Source organism: Halichondria panicea, chromosome 3, assembly GCF_963675165.1.
Source record: "Halichondria panicea chromosome 3, odHalPani1.1, whole genome shotgun sequence".
In the NCBI taxonomy this organism is placed as follows: Eukaryota; Metazoa; Porifera; class Demospongiae; order Suberitida; family Halichondriidae; genus Halichondria; species Halichondria panicea.
In genome coordinates this window covers 3,887,381-3,903,513 of record NC_087379.1, presented here as the reverse complement: position 1 = coordinate 3,903,513, position 16,133 = coordinate 3,887,381, and the positions used below count along the sequence as shown (strand labels likewise).

At 40.9% G+C, this 16,133-nt stretch overlaps 3 protein-coding genes across 5 annotated transcripts; 2 read left to right on the top strand and 1 right to left on the bottom strand.

Annotated features, from left to right (window-relative positions):
• Nucleotides 1–1,181: 1,181 nt before the first annotated feature.
• On the top strand, nucleotides 1,182–3,545 carry LOC135333577 (uncharacterized). Its single transcript, XM_064528558.1, has 2 exons — nucleotides 1,182–2,057; nucleotides 2,133–3,545. Exons 1-2 carry the CDS (start codon nucleotides 1,182–1,184, stop codon nucleotides 2,268–2,270), a joined length of 1,014 nt encoding a protein of 337 aa, XP_064384628.1. The 3' UTR covers nucleotides 2,271–3,545.
• A 449-nt stretch (nucleotides 3,546–3,994) lies between these two features.
• LOC135333576 (ubiquitin carboxyl-terminal hydrolase MINDY-1-like) lies at nucleotides 3,995–11,221 on the top strand. Of its 3 annotated transcripts, none has more exons than XM_064528556.1 (7): nucleotides 3,995–4,153; nucleotides 4,217–4,324; nucleotides 5,911–6,155; nucleotides 7,057–7,247; nucleotides 7,306–7,448; nucleotides 10,713–10,942; nucleotides 10,998–11,221. In XM_064528556.1, exons 1-7 carry the CDS (start codon nucleotides 4,139–4,141, stop codon nucleotides 11,044–11,046), a joined length of 981 nt encoding a protein of 326 aa, XP_064384626.1. In that variant the 5' UTR covers nucleotides 3,995–4,138; the 3' UTR covers nucleotides 11,047–11,221. The 3 variants fall into 3 exon arrangements, with proteins under 3 accessions (XP_064384626.1, XP_064384625.1, XP_064384627.1); XM_064528555.1 differs by having other exon boundaries at nucleotides 10,987–11,221; XM_064528557.1 differs by lacking the exon at nucleotides 10,998–11,221 and adding an exon at nucleotides 7,501–7,609 and having other exon boundaries at nucleotides 10,713–10,898.
• Nucleotides 11,024–15,444, bottom strand: LOC135333582 (large ribosomal subunit protein uL11-like). Its single transcript, XM_064528565.1, has 6 exons — nucleotides 15,342–15,444; nucleotides 15,127–15,185; nucleotides 14,986–15,059; nucleotides 14,698–14,878; nucleotides 11,227–11,423; nucleotides 11,024–11,175 (listed from the first exon to the last, which is right to left on the bottom strand). The coding sequence occupies exons 2-6, from the start codon at nucleotides 15,161–15,163 to the stop codon at nucleotides 11,167–11,169; spliced, it is 498 nt and encodes a 165-aa protein (XP_064384635.1). The 5' UTR covers nucleotides 15,164–15,185; nucleotides 15,342–15,444; the 3' UTR covers nucleotides 11,024–11,166.
• Nucleotides 15,445–16,133: the final 689 nt, after the last annotated feature.

The following is a 16,133-nucleotide window of genomic DNA, read 5'->3' as shown; positions in this document are numbered from 1 at the left end:
TTATCTATATAAAGTCACTGAGAAGAAAAGACTTATTTACATGCATCTATTGTTGTATTATGTGGCTTACTAGGACCTCAAGAAAGAAGAAAATTGATTCTTCCAGGATCTGTAGTTCAGTGTATATAATATCTAAGAAGAAAAGACCTGTGTACATGCATATTGTTATCTAATTAGTATATTGTTATATGGTAGTGTTTTGTGGCTTACCAGGCCTTCAAGACAAAGATGATTCTGCCAGGAGGATCTGGATCTGGATCTTGGATATTATTTCTCACACGTGGGGATTGAGCGCGCATGCGCATTACATCCACAGGAATAATTAAAGGGTGTGTCCAAAGAGATCAATTTCACAAATGGCTACTGCTAGCTAGCTAGCTGTTTTAACAGATATTTTCTGAGTATTGTAGCTAACAAAAAGCTAGCGCTTTAGTGCAAGGCTAACTCATATGTTGAATAGAAAGTTTGTGCGGACAGATGGACGCTATGAAAGATTCTGAAGAGACTGCAACAGCCTTCAATGTGAGTTAAACTAGCCATAACTCGAGAAAGAAGCTTTAGTTTGCTAATCCACGAATCAAAATCCAAGAGAACTTGGCTAGAAGCCTATAGAAGCTGTTAGTTTTCGTCGCATTGCAACCGTTGAGCAGTTATAGCTGGAATACACACACAGACAGACAGACAGACACACACGGTCAGCTTTACCGTATCCCTCATGCGGCTACGCCTCGAGGCATAAAAATAGTTACAGGCATGTGTATGTGAAGAAGTGGCCAGCAAAGGCGAAGAGGATTCATACCTCCATGACCGGTACCGGTGCTGACAAAAACAGTGGAACAAAAAACAAATGTCTAGAAGGAAACAGAATTGTGAATTTAGATAAACTTCAACAGTATACTGACAGGCTGACACAACACTCGAGTAGCTGTAACGGCTCCATTTCTTTGTGTGGAGAGAGTAGAGATGGACTGGCTTCAATCTTGAAGGCCGAATGTAACAATTGCGAAATGTACTTCAACCTGGACACATCAAAGAAAGTTAAGGGTCCTCGAGCCTATTCCAGGTAAACATGCACACAAATCGTTTACAAACAAAACTCTCTGTGTTTAGGTGGGAGTGCAATCTTGCTGCGGTGTGGGGGCAGATGGCTACGGGGTGGTCATTCTCAGCTGGAGGAGCAAATGAGTGTTCTGGGAATTCCCACCATGACGAAAGTGAGCTTCATCTCAACTGAGAGAAATATCGAAGAGATTTGGAAGCAAAATTTAATCGAGTCAATGGCCAAAGCAGGACGGGAGGAGAAAAGAATAGCAGAGGAAATGGGGAGCTATAATGAAGGCGTTCCAGCTATCACAGTTATTGTAGACGGAGGATGGAGCAAGCGGTCACACAAGCACTCCTACAATGCAAACTCAGGTGTTGCCATCATTATTGGCAAGGAGACCGGCAAGCTTCTCTACATAGGTGTGCGAAATAAGTACTGCCATGCCTGTGCACGAAACATCTCGCCTGACAAGCATGCTTGTTTCCGCAACTGGAACAAGTCATCTTCTGAAATGGAGACAGACATTATCCTGGAAGGGTTCCTTGAAGCTGAGCAGGTCCATGGTGTGCGGTACATACACTTCATAGGAGACGGAGATGGTTCTGTGCATCCTACGCTCATACAGAATGTTCCAGGGTGGGGACATGCCATCAAGAAGCTGGAATGTGCGAATCACGCTTGCAAGTGTTACCGAGGTGCTCTTGAGAGGCTTGTTCAGGATAACCCATCCTACAAGGGAACTGGTGGACTTACGCTGAAAACAAGAAAGCGACTGGTTTCTGCTGCTCGAGCTGCAATCAGGATGAGGAGCGACCCGAAGAAGGCCCTGATATCACTCAAACGTGACTTGCAGAATGGACCACGTCATTGTTTTGGCTTTCACGATGACTGCAGCCCTGACTTTTGTAAGACAAGCTCTCATCCGCAACAATATCTCCCTCGCTCACTCAGTCCACATCTCAACCGTCAACTTCCAGTGAAAACAGCGAAGACAATGATGACGTGCTTGATGGTGAGTTCAGACCTACAGAATAAAAACATAACGTTAATTGAGGCAAGTGTAAATATGTATTGATATTAATCACAGGTATTGTTACTACACAAGAGGCTTTGTGGAGTGAAACTGTTGATGACGATCCGATGGTACGATTGGAAGCTCGACAAGGTGGACACACACCAACAAACGTGGACCCACGACTTTACCATGACATTCAGGTACAACTAAATCGACTTGTGAGCAAAGCATCTCAGCTGATAGGAAACGAGACAACAAATCTGGCAGAATGTTGGATGCATATTCGTGCTAAATTTGACGGTGGGAAGGTCGTGGGAAGGTCATCAATCGATCACAGAGTGGCTCTTGGGAACACAGATGCATGGGAGCAGGGCTTAGGCAGAACCTTGGAAGAAAATGGGGACCACAGACCTGGGAACAGATGGCAGGATCGATGCCAAATAAAGTATTCTCTGACGCAGCAGAACGTTCTGCTAAGACAGTCTCTAATGACAGAAAGAGAAAAGGAACAAATGAAGCAAAAGAACAAAGACGAAAAAGCAAGTACACTAAAATAGATAACTCAATTGCAGCTCGCAAAGCTTACACTAGGCATGACGAAGGAGTTTCTCCGGATGAAATAACTGAAGACATTTCCTCGCAGAGACTTGAAGAGTTGAAAACAAGCTTTTACCAGACAAAAGTGGTCGTCACTTGCGAAGAAGCACAAACAATTGAGAAGAAAACAAGACAACAGGCAGAGAATGATGAGTGGAAGTATGAGAGAAGGAAGAGAATTACAGCATCAAGAGTGGGAGGAATAGCGAAAATGAAAGAGACGACAAAAAAGAGTAATAAAGTCAAAGATCTACTGTACAGCACATTTAGAGGCAACGAAGCTACACGTTATGGCTCAGAAAAGGAAGAACAAACAACACATCAATATATTGCTTACCAACGAAGGAATGGTCATCCAGATTTAGAAGTTAAGACATGTGGCTTGTTCATTTCAGAGCACAACAATTGGCTGGCTGGTTTAGTTAACAACCCAAGTGAAACATCCCATCCTCAAGGACTAGTTGAGATTAAAAATCCTTTTTCTGCTAAGGATAAAATGCTAACAGAAGCATGTACGAAGTCAAGTTTCTGCCTGCAAGTTGATAAGAAGACAAATAACATACAACTGAAACGAAGATGACTACTATTATCAAATACAATGTCAAATGTACTGTACTGACACACAATGGTGTGATTTCGTACTACGAACAAACAAAGACATTCACATCGAGCGTATCAACAGAGACAATAGGTGGTGGGAACTACAACTATCAAAATTAAGGAACTTTTATTATACTGCACTTTTGTCAGAGTTAGCTTGCCCCAGATTCCGTAATGGTGGTATCAGGGAGCCTACCTCAACCAACACATCATCATAATCATCATCATAAAATCATCATAATTCACCTATCACTGAACATGGTAATCAAATAATACCTACTTACCTAGTACTACAGTGCAGTAGCTGCTGCTATAGCATAGTATCTTCCAGCTTGTGATAGTTTTGTGTGTTGCTTGTGTTGTGTACAATACTACAAGACCACAAGGGCCATACACGTGATTATATGCCACAGGAATGTACATTATAATGATATTCATACAAGGTTTGGATGCGTGGGTGAAACACTATACCATAGCTGTCATGAGCTAGCTTAATCCCAGGCCGAGTTTTCGCTTTTATAACGGTTGCCTACATTATAAAAGCGAAAACTCGGCCTGGGATCGAGGCTAGAGCTAGCTGCACTGTACTGGTCATCACTCATCAACAATAATTATTTCAAAATCATAACGCCTTTTGAAGTTGTGGTTAAACTTAGTGGCTTGAGCTCTATAGTAAACAAAATAAAGTCGCAAGAATGCAAAATGCACTAGGAGGGCGGCTGAATTCAAAGCAACTGTGCTGTAATTAGAAAAATCAATACAGCTGTTGAGCTTATCTACACCCCGTGAAATCTGTCAAACAATTACATTATACCTGTACGTACCCAGCTACGTACCTGTACAGTAGCTGCTTCGATCTCAGTGCAGTGCGACAATTCTATATGGCTATGGCTCAGGTATTTACTTTTGTACATGGCTAAGAATCTGCCAACTACAAGGTATCTATTTTTTATGTGCAGGACCAACCTGAAAGAACTTCAGATGTAGTCAATAATCAAATCTATTACCAATTGAAGTGGATACCGTGGGGTCCGGGCGATGATGAGTTTGTTCCAATCGTTACCCAGGTAAGTGTGCGTAATCTTAGTAAAGTAATGCGGTGGCGTACACTGGGTGGTGCTTAACCCCCATCCAGACTCGAGTAGCTCAGTAGTTCAACCAACACTGCTCTTGAACTGCTAGCCAGAGAGGAAGCTACACTTACTGCAACTATTCTATAGCTTAATAGTGATAGTTACAACGCCTAAAAAACCAGCCATTTCTTACACTTTTCTTCGTCCATGGATAACCATGGTAACTGAAGATAAACTGGTAGGCGTGGCCGACAAAAGGGCGTAACCAAAAGTGGGGGTGGTGGCGCCATGAGCACCTCCGTCATCTAATCCTAGGATCTCCCCCATCTTGCTCTTGCTTTATAACTAGTTCACTATTTACTGATAAATGAAAGCACCGCGGGTGCTGGTGCCTTGGTGGAGGTGCCAAAGCTATATAACATAAAGCTACTAATCATGAGTTTTGCACTGGTCACAGGCCAGGGAAACTCGGGTAATGATCGACCATGATTGTTGTTAAAAACTATCTATGCCAAAAGTTCAAGTCTGAACATTATAATGGCTGCATCAGCAGCTCTCTTCTCACTCTTGCAGCTACCAATAGCTAGCGTTCTAGTGCAGAGCTAACTACTAAGTAGAAGCAACACAAGTTATTCTACGCACTGTTCTGAAAAGGCTGCAATGGCATTCCAAACTCGAGAACCAAACATTATTTTGCGAATTAAAATCGAAAACATGACTAAAAGCCTATAGAAACTGTTACTTACACTTCGTTGATCCTTGAGCAGCTGTAGCAGACACACACACAAACACACTACCGTATACCTCCCATGCGCATGCGCACCGAGGCATAATAAGCCCTGGATCCACAGCTGCATGGTTTGTCGAACGTGCATACACTAGTACACTCTGTATTAATTTAACTACCTTAGATCTAGATCTAGATATTGTAATGTGTCCCTTGTGTTATGCAGCTCATGGCTCATGTTATAATTATTAGCCTCCTTCACTGGCCTTCGAAGAGAAAAGAAGGCCTGCTACTGACTGCTTGGGCATGCGCAAAATTATCGGATATTTTTCCCCGTAAAATTTCCTATAATACTGAACTCATCAGAGATAATATCCTTAAAGTCATATACACAGAGCTATATTATTATAATAGCTAGCTAGCTAGAGACAGAGCTGTGTAGGTTTGTTGTACAGCTATTAACTTTCAGTAGCAGTACTATAGTAGACTTTCACCAAACTTAGTGTTAGATGGGCGTGGCCAGTCCATACCTATATGGACAGGCCACTTCGTTCAGACGATTGTCATCCACAGTTGCAGGCTATAAGTCTTTTGTTAATATAGCAGGCTAAGGGTAGCTATCAGAGAATGCTATCTGATGGGCTAGAAACCTTCAATCGAACTTTCTATCCAATCCACTTCCGTTTGTTGTGATGTCATTATTTTACTGAGCATATACGATGTTATCCAAAGCCCCCAGATACCGGGGGATATTAGCACATGCACAAGTAGTCGATACCAGGCCCACTTCCCTGATAAATTGCGGCCTGGGATCGAGGCTAATGTTACATAATTATAATAATACCCTCTGCAGAATGAAAACGGCCCCTGTCCTCTCATCGCATTGGCCAATGTTCTGCTACTGTCACATCGTATCAAAATCGGCGGTGGAGAAACTCTGGTGTCGTCCTCTCACCTCATGGATTTACTTGGTAGCTGTCTGTTGGAGAATCCACTAGCTGATTATCATTCTGCAAATTACCAACAGAACATGCAAGATGCTATGGCAGCTTTTCCTAGGCTGCAAACTGGTCTTGATGTCAACGTCAAGTTTAACAGGTTACACTGACACTTTATTCTGCCGTCTCTAAAAATCAGACGCTCACAAAAAAATCTGCACTGCAGACTTCTGAACTTTTATGCATCACAATAAAGGCTTGCACCTGTCTTACAGCTGGGTGATCTAGATACCCTAGCCCTTTAAACGTGTGGTTGTAGCCATATTTGCAACAAAGATGGTCAAACATCAATAACGTGACCACTATGCCTTCAACCCCACTTTAGGAGATTCGTACGGCGAAGCATGCTACTGCTAGAAAGGCTATGGTCTATGTAGATACTATACCCGTACAGACCAGAGGAGGATAGCTAGTCTGGACAACAGTCACTTTTCTTGGTTCTCAGATGTCAACAAATGGGCGTGGTAACGAGGCTTTTAGTTGATATCGGAATTTAAGTTAGCCATTGCCTACTGAGAGTTACAAAAACGACAAAGGTCAAGTACTACCAACCTCTTCCGTGAGTGGGAGTCATGTGTCAGTTAATTGGATTCTTGCGAATCCGATTAGATATGTCAATTTTGGACATCTCAACCAAGGAAAGTGATTCTAAATGCCAGACCCTCTCCCTGGCACCTACATGTATCATGATGATCACGTGCAAGGGAGTGGTCTAGTGGCCCCAGACCTGAGGATAGTCATGGTCAATTAAAATCTGCTTCCGGAGGACATTTTAATTGCATTCCAATCATCTTGTAAACTGTGGTTGGAGGTAATAAAGAAAGAGTGATGTCCTCCGCCTCCGGAAGCAGATTTTAATTATGAAACTGTATCTCTGCTGCCTCAAATTTGGTGGAGCTGTAAGACAAGTGCAGGCATTTATTGTGATGCAAACTGTATTAGAATATTGATAAGCTAGTGCAGTATCATACATGTAGTTTCATAACAAAAGTTTATTTCAGTGTGCAGTCTTTTGAGTTCACAAGTGAGTCTGGAATATTTGATTTGTTTCAAGTTCCGCTATATCATGGCTGGTTAGTAGACCCTCAGGATCGGCACACTTATGATGTGGTGTGTACGCTGTCGTACAACCAGCTGGTGGAAATGATCATCAATAATCAAAACTCTGCTGATCCGATCAACATTCAAAATGGTTCGTGGGTTGCCCACTTGTTACATTGTTATTTTATGTCTGTTTCATGTATCAACAGCTTTGATTTGTGAGGAATTCTTAGAAATCAACTCCAGCCAGCTAACTCATCATGGTCTTTGTGAGCTTAACAGAGTAATTAAAGAAGGAGATATGTGTGTCTTCTTCAGAAACAATCACTTCAACACTATTTTCAAACGCCAGGTACATCATGATCTCATACTGTCATACACTTCAATTATAAGTTGTTAATTAGGCCCCTCCTCGGAAAAAGCGGTTGAGTTTATGCTTTCAATCTATGAGATTTTACCGTGAACAACGCATCACGTGTTTCACATACGTGTTGATACACAGACCAAGATTGGGTAACGCTTGTGTGATGTATGTATGTATGTATGTCTTGTGTGGGCGGATTAAATGGAAACATGATATTGCGTACTGCTTTATGATATGACGTAATAAACAGAATTATGTTTTACTAGCGTAAAGTATGAGCCATAGTACCGTGAGCATGTTTAGAGATTTGATAGTATGGCCCCAGGATGAGTCTATTGAAAAATGCAGCTATTATTACCAGAGATTGAAAAGAGAGGGATATGAAACTTGATGGCGTGTACATACAATCCGTGTTGCCCAAAATGGGCGTGACACCGTTGTCTTTACTGCAAGTTCTATGTAAAATCATGTAAAATACTTTGTGGGACTGTATCTCTGGACTTGCTGCTACATATAGAACAAAGTTGATGTTAAATGCAAGAGTGGACTGTTTCCTCAGCTAAAAGCCAAGAGACAGCTTGTTCGATCACTTCAACTTTTTTGACCTCTTGTGCTTGTCCTGGAGCAAAATGTTGCAAAATTGTACACTAAAAATTGATTTACTTTCAGCATCAGAGCGACCTAGCCTTTGAGACAGGCACCATACCATAGAATACATAGCTAACATTAAAACCCATCACTGAACCATCTTATGAAAACCAACTTGCTTTCTGCTACAGTCCCACAAAGGCCAATAAACCAGGGAATCTGGGATTTTGGATTTTATTGCCACCAAATATATTTTAGAACAATCTGTGGCTAGTCAATTATATGATCATAATCCTTCAAGTGAGTCATCCAGCTTCCCATGGGGCTGTTTTGTTTTATTTACAAATTAAACCGCTATTCAAGGCAGAGTGCCTAAACTTTTTACTCTGTTTTACATTAAGCACATAAGCTCACGTGATCTAGTTTCATATCCCCTTCTCTTCAATCTCTGTTATTACCTGGCTTTACTCATGCACACATTACAAGACAGACATTGGCTCCGTATTGACATTGCTACGTTGATGGTGTGAAAAGCTTGCTCAAAAAGTGAAAAGTTTTCGCTAGCTCTAAAAATTTTCTCTTATTATGATGAGGCTACTTGTAGCACTTCCTGTCTTACAACATTTGGGGTCTTAGCTGAGGAGGTACGACAGGCGCGGTACTGTGAATACACTCCGCAGTAACACGTGGGCGTATAATTAGCGGACTAATATTATTACTAAAGCTACATTGCGCCTGTTGTACCTCCTGTGGGGTCTTAGGGAAGACTGTACGTGCACCAATAATCGTTAAGAGCCTGGAATGACTCAGCCTGTGGTAATGATATACCGCTGTAATTTACAGCAGCATGATCATTGCAATTTACAGTGTAAATAGCTAATCACATCAAATATTGCTGGCAATCAATAGGGCAAAGCAAAAGGACTTGCCATAACCAGTTGGATGACGTATGCAATGATATTCATTGATTTGTGACATCACAAATCATCTTGTTGTTATTTGCTACATCCAAAGGTCATGTGATGTCTACCTGCAAATACACAGTTGGTGTTGGTCATTCTGTGTCATAGGGGCGTGGCAATTGAGCTTACTACGTAGCCAAATCGACCCAAAAGTCATAAAAAGCACTGTTTTTGACAATAGCAAAGAAGAGGCTAGCCTAACTCCTGTAAGTTAGTACAGATCATAGATAGTAGAGGAGAGGGATTGGAAACGCATACGTAAATGCCCGGCCCATGCGTGTCACGGTTAAATTTCTTCCTTTCCTGCCTCCGTCACTAGAAATTGACCTTTGTCCTATGATAATTTTAGTATTTTAATCTTTAACAGCCAAAAGACAGGCAGGAAGGCTACTACTGACTAGCCAGAAAGAGACATGAGACAGGCAGGAAGGCTACTAGGATCAAGTTAGGCTACTAGCTTCCATTCGTGTTTCAGAAGTTAGTATTAGAGGAGTTTTCGCCTGCCGATCCATTCGTATAACTACAAATAAAGTGTACAATAGCATGTAGTAACATTAAAGGGTCACTTCTAGCCTATATACATTTGCTACTTCAACACCTACACTTCCACAAAATCCCACAAGTGAAAGTCATGAGTGTGATAATAAATTTGTCAGCAAATACTACCATGGAGAGTCAATCACAAAGTTGCTACATTTAAAAAACACTTAACATACCACTGTACTTGTCTTCAATCTCAAACAGGTTGTACTTCTTTTTGGAGAGATAAAAAAATCCCACAATCCTCAGCCAGTCAAGGAAAGCTTAAAAAAACTCATGAAACTCCTTTAGTAGACACTTCTAGGTTAAGGTTACAACTATACTAGGTACTAAGAGCATAGTACTAACTGGCATAGCCCTGTGCGATATCCCTGAGGCCAAGGCACTTCTCTGTCCTTCTAAAAAGATGCCTTGCTTCAGTTACCGCTACAGCATTGCGTGGGCGTAGGCGAGACACGGATGGGCCGAAATTGTACTGAGTCCCACGCATGCGTTTCCAATCCCTCTCCTCTACTATCTATGTACAGATGAAAAGTACACTATTGTAGTACATGCTCCTCAAAAACCAGACCTTAACTAATATAAAATCGAATATATACATTTCTCTGAACTTACTAGTAGCCCAGACTTCTGTTGAAGCTCAAAAGATTAGGAATATACTCAGGTACATACACAACAAATTTCAGATCTTAACTCAAACAAATAAGCTACTTCTATTCCTAACATATTTTCGGAAGTACACATCTTCAGACAGCCATTTTATACTGATGATGTCATGTGATGTAACAGGTGGTGGTCCAATGGAATCGCCAATAGTTGAACTTTCAGTACCTGCACTCAAATAGATCATATCACTTTTATTTATATTTTATATCACAAAATGTAAAAAATGTGTACCAAAAAAAATCTACTCTTTGGTTGTTGCACTGTATACGTACTATCTCAGTTATCGGTACCTATACATGATGTAAATACATCTTTAAACAAAGATTAAGACCAACATAGAGTTCATAGGAGGTAGTAGGGTGGAGTTATGATTTTTCTAGCCCGCGTCTATTTTTTGGCTTTATTCCCCCCTTAAGCACCCACGGCTACCTGCTAGAGTACGCTGACTGTAAATATAATCCTTCATAGTTTTAGTCACATGCATCTGTATATACAGGGTCAACTACTGCTATTGGTTACAGACAGTGGTTTTGTCAATGAACTTGGGCATGTGTGGAAGACGGTCACTGATATCGATGGAAGTGGTGATTTCTTAGATGCACAGTTTAAGTACTCAACTCACTCCATACCTCAAGGCAACAGAGAGCAACTTCCAATAAAAAAAGAAATTGAGGAAGAACAAGTACTACATCTCTCAGAGCCAGCAGCTGTGGCTAATGACACCAGGTAGGTGAATACTCACATGCAACCAGTGGATTATGTTTCTATAGTTCCCTTTCAGACTGGGAAGTTCCAAGGACAGAAACGTCAAACTCTCAAAGACATCGTAGTAGTGACCAATGTCAGATATTATGATAATACACCAAACATCTATTACCAACCAACACTGTATCAAAACATTTTTGTGTCCAGTATAATAGTTATTACAGTTCCTTTTGAAATTGTTCTCATCACTCATCCTGCAAACAGCAGAGTTAAAACAATATAAGAATGCACAGAAACTAACTTACAGGACATTCCAGAGTGCCATCATTTATTTCATCAATTTTGTCGTGAGGATTAACACTTTCTACAGTGCAGCCAACAGACTGAGCAGTGCCCAGAATTTCTTTCACAGTTCCCGAGAACAAGCGGGCCATTGATCTCACACGCATAATCCTGGCTATCTCATACACCTGTTCCATTGTGATATTTCCACTGTGCTTAACTGTGCGTGTGTTTTGAGAGGAAAGTCATAATTTTATTATTATACACTATAAAATAATATGCTTTAGCTCTCCCCGTATTTACTGTTCTCTAGTATACACCAAACCCATTATTTTATTTTACACATGAAGTTATGTAGACACTACTGGCGAGTGTAAATAGTTTCCGTAGATCTTCTCCTTGTGCAGCTACGCGGTAAGTAAGTACTAAAATGAGTGTTTAGGACTCTGGAATTACAGCTAGAGAATAAAGCAGTTGTGATTCATTTTTACTTCACAATTGATACAGAATGCACTAGCCGAATCAGCAATAATTGAAGGAACCTGTCATTAATTCACTCTAGTTCAATAATGCAAGGCTGGCAGTAGCAAAACGCAGTACATGTTAGTTAGTGCATGCGCAGCGAGGTATACGGTAATGCGTCTGTGTGTGTAGAGTGCTACAACTGTTCAGTGATGAATGAAGTGCAAGTAAGAGTTTCTATTCTTGGAGCAAAACAATGCTTCGTTCTCGAATTATGGTTTTGAAGGCTCGTGTGTAGCAACATATTATGTCGTTAGCTCTGCACTAGAACGCTAGCTATTGGTAGCAGCCACTGTTCAATGAGCTTGCAGCCATTGATAATTACAGACTCGTGCTAGTTCCTGCGGTGCTTTCAATTTTGTTGCACATTTCATCATAAATAATTAATCACACCATCTTACCATGCCATGTATCATTATTGAAACATTACGTCAAATTAAAGTAATACCAACAGGTATTTACACCGTTGAACAGAAACTTTATATTTTATATCTGATATGACTCTGGAATAAAGGGGTCCAGATAATAGACGTACTAAGACAAACGACACTCGTAAACAGGAAAACCTGTCTATAATGGGCACAAGCTATATCACCAATTCACTACAAAGAGATTAAAATGGCAGAGAATTACATAAACGATTAGAAATCAATAGTATGGTTCCTTGTGCAACAAGGGCAACAAAGGACACTACGATGCTCTCAAGACAAGAATCCACCCCTGTGCAGGCCAGTTCTTTACACTATCTATGCAATGCCACGGATTGGATTCCTAACTGCTTGCTACGTAACACCGTATTAAAGCAGGTACTTTTCGTAAAAATTGTTTAGCTAAATGCGTAATTTTGGCGAGTAATATTTGTTACTGCACTTCTAGATTTTTGCAAGGAAACTTTCCTAGAGGTCAGCTATAGACTCAGCACTTGCTCACGAAAAAATAAAAAAGGCCACGAACACTACCCTAAAATCTTATTACCTCACTATAACCGGGGCTCGAAATTACAGTCTACACCAGCTAGGTCATTATGTGCACGTGACTGATCATTGCACGTGTTAGTCAGACATTTTGTCGGAGCATAATTAATATATAGAGCTAGCCAGAGATCGCTATACGGGTTAGCTATTCTAGCACTAGTAAGAGCCCTTGTCGGAGTTCTAGTAGCTCAGAACAAGAAGTGTGGATAAATGGATCATTGAAAAACGACCACGAATTAAAAATTACCTCGTGGCTGTACATTGAATGTAGTTAGCTAGCTGAGAGCAAGCTAACTGTCTGAAGTTCTTAGTCTATTCTCTCTCTCTCATTGGCTGGTGGGTCTCTTTCTACAAAGTTTCGCTATTAGGCTTAAGAAACTTGAAAGAGTTTATTGATGGCTCAAGGAATATTCCGAGCGTCCAACTTCGCAGATCATGCTGCCAGCCTCATGCACAAGAACATTTGTGTACCTGTAATTATCTGATTTGTATAGCCAACTTTGCATGTCAGAGCAAAATTACATGTTGTCAGATTAAAACAGCCATGCTAATTATTTTAGTGCGAGCCCTGCTATACGTACAACAATTTCTAGCACTACTGTATCGCGTTATCTCTAGTTGGGTGGCGTCCAACCAACGCGCGCTCATGGTTGAGTATCAGTACTTGTAACAGTTCCACTGCAAAAAATTTGCACCCCAATCAGAGAAACCTTATAGCTCAATTTAGCTGACTACAAGTTGGGTCACTGTGTTTCTCCAGATATGCAGAAACAGCTCCTGCCAGATATGTTGCTACTAGAAAAGAAGCATAGCCTATCTTAGCGTCTATGAATGAAGCTTAAACAGTAGTATCCTTGTATTAATTGAACTTAATTGTCTTTGTTTTAGGTTTTGTTGTGCTACCAATAAGGACAAAACGTGTTACGTGTGCCTTCTCCAGAATCCTTAAGCTTGGGGTAGCTGGTTGTGCCTCTCCTTGTGCTCTAGGAATCAGCCGCACCTCTCAGGGAGGAACATCTGACCACTCTTTATGTGAAGTCATAGCACAATGGGATGTATTGCATCACTGTACAAGCTAACAAAACCACAAAAATGTAACCACATCACAGCTTGCTGCTCAACCGCATGTAAAGTTTCATATTTGTTGCCTCCTATTCAAGTCACTTATGAGCAATCTCACTGGTCACGTTGGAATCCACCGTAGCCCATGTAAAGAGTGCTCGACGATCTTTCCAAAAGAAAGACAGCTGATCATGAGACTAATGTTCTAGATGTGTTCTAGATGTCTGAAAAAGTTTATTTCCGCCTGTACTAAAATCTTGCATTACAGGCTACAGTATTCTTCTACTTTCTCTAAGAGAGCTCTGAGGTATTTCTTGAATTATAGCTAGATCCAGTCAAATAGTTATACCCTTAAGCCATCCTTGAGCCATGCGTTGTCAAATAATACTCTGCCTCAAGTACCAGTGAAACAAAACTGCTACTAGTACTGATACCCTAGTCCTAGAGGGAACGTCTGGTCACTATTGCAGCAATTCCATGGCACTGAGTAATGTATTCACGTGCAAGGTATTTGTTAATTACCCAAATTCACATGTAGACAAATATTTTCATTCGCAGCTAGCTAGCTCTTGCTTGGTCTCGAGCTTCTTGTAACCGAGTTCCTTCGCAGCCAGGTATGGTTCAACACTAAAATTAGCCTTTGCTAGAGTCAATAATCCTTCTTTTCACGTTCATTTTATGCTATAATAGGAAAATACACGGGGTGTTACCGCCCACTATGTGTGGACAAATCTGATTGGCACTGCCAACATTCTGGGTCCACGGAATTGCTGCGATAGTGACCAGACGTTCTCTCCCTCCCACGCCTGCTCGTGAGACTACTGATACCCAATCATGAGTGTGGGTTGGTTGGACTTTGCCCAACTATCTCTAGGAACGACAGATCCTATCTAACAATTAGTAATTTCCTAATAAATTGCGTGCTCGGTGACTCACTATTTTTCTGCTTTTTCCTATCTCTTGCTGGCTCTTTCAGTGCTTTGATGACTAGAGAAGCAGCACTGGGTACTACCTCTATCTTGGCCTGCCGGTTCTGTACAGTCAACTTAACTGTAACTTTTAGACCCTTCCAGTCCCCAGTTGCTTTGGCAATGTCATCACCTACTTTCTTGGGAGACTAAAAAGGAGAAAGAAAGTAATAGCTATTATACTGTGCAACTATAAAAACGAACACAATACGATGGTTTGCCTTTATAATTATCATTACAAGTAACTAATACTTACTAGACCGAGAGGACCTAGTTTAGGAGCAAGTGATGATGTAGCACCTACTTCTCCGCCTACAGCCCTCAGGCAAACTATAATATAGGATGAACAATCCACAGTATTAAAACAGTACTCAGTGCATACAAATACTTTGCTTACCGATAGATATCGCGTTTGGGTCAAATTTTGGAGGCATTTTGCTTTACTTGGTCACTATACTACACAACAGAAGAAGAGAGTGTGGATGAGTCATTCGACCCTACCAAATACCACAAATGTGATATGTTGCACTTCTACTTTGCTCTGCAAGGCGTAGCTATCAACAAATTTCACTACACTACGGCAGAAAGTAAGGATTAAAAAAGATAGCTTACCTAACACACTTCACACACTTCACATCCACGTGTTCAAGGAAAGAAAAATATCTTCATGTCGAGATCTAGCCTCGAGGCTTACTTATGAGTGGGCGTTATTGGGCGGTTATGTACGCCCACGTATGTGGTTAATTAAAATGACTGCTGTCATAGAAAATAGTTACTTAGGCTCAGCATAGTCTCATGAATTAGCCGCACCTTTGGACACCAAAGGTGCGGCTGATTCATGAGACTAAGGCTCAGCAATGGAATCATAATTATGATGGAATGTATGAAGCATATACTGTAGAGGATGTTCTTGGTATCAAAATTATGTAGCCTGTAAACTTACTACAAACATTAGAAAGCTAAGCTTCACTCTAACCAAAAGTATACCTGAAAACCAGTAAATCATGAATTATATACACTGTGAACACACAGGTTAAGGATAGCCAACTACTCATGTGAATTTTTTGTATAGCTTATATTCATTCACCTACACGATGGTATCAGCACCATTTCGTTCCAATCAAAAGATATTAACATTTAAGTACAACTACTCACGCAGTTGTGGTAATCTACTCTCAAAGCTGGATGCACTGTATAATTTATCATTCACACTTTTCAACTCGAGCTCCCAATGAGACTGATGAAAATACTAGCCAATTACTTTAAATTACGCCAATTAAGGCTATTAATCACTGACAGATGTCTCCATGGCACTTTTGGTGTGACACAACCAGTTATTTCAACCCCAATAATTATTGTTTGCCATGCACATAATGTACAATTAGCAGCCGCAAGAGCGCGGGC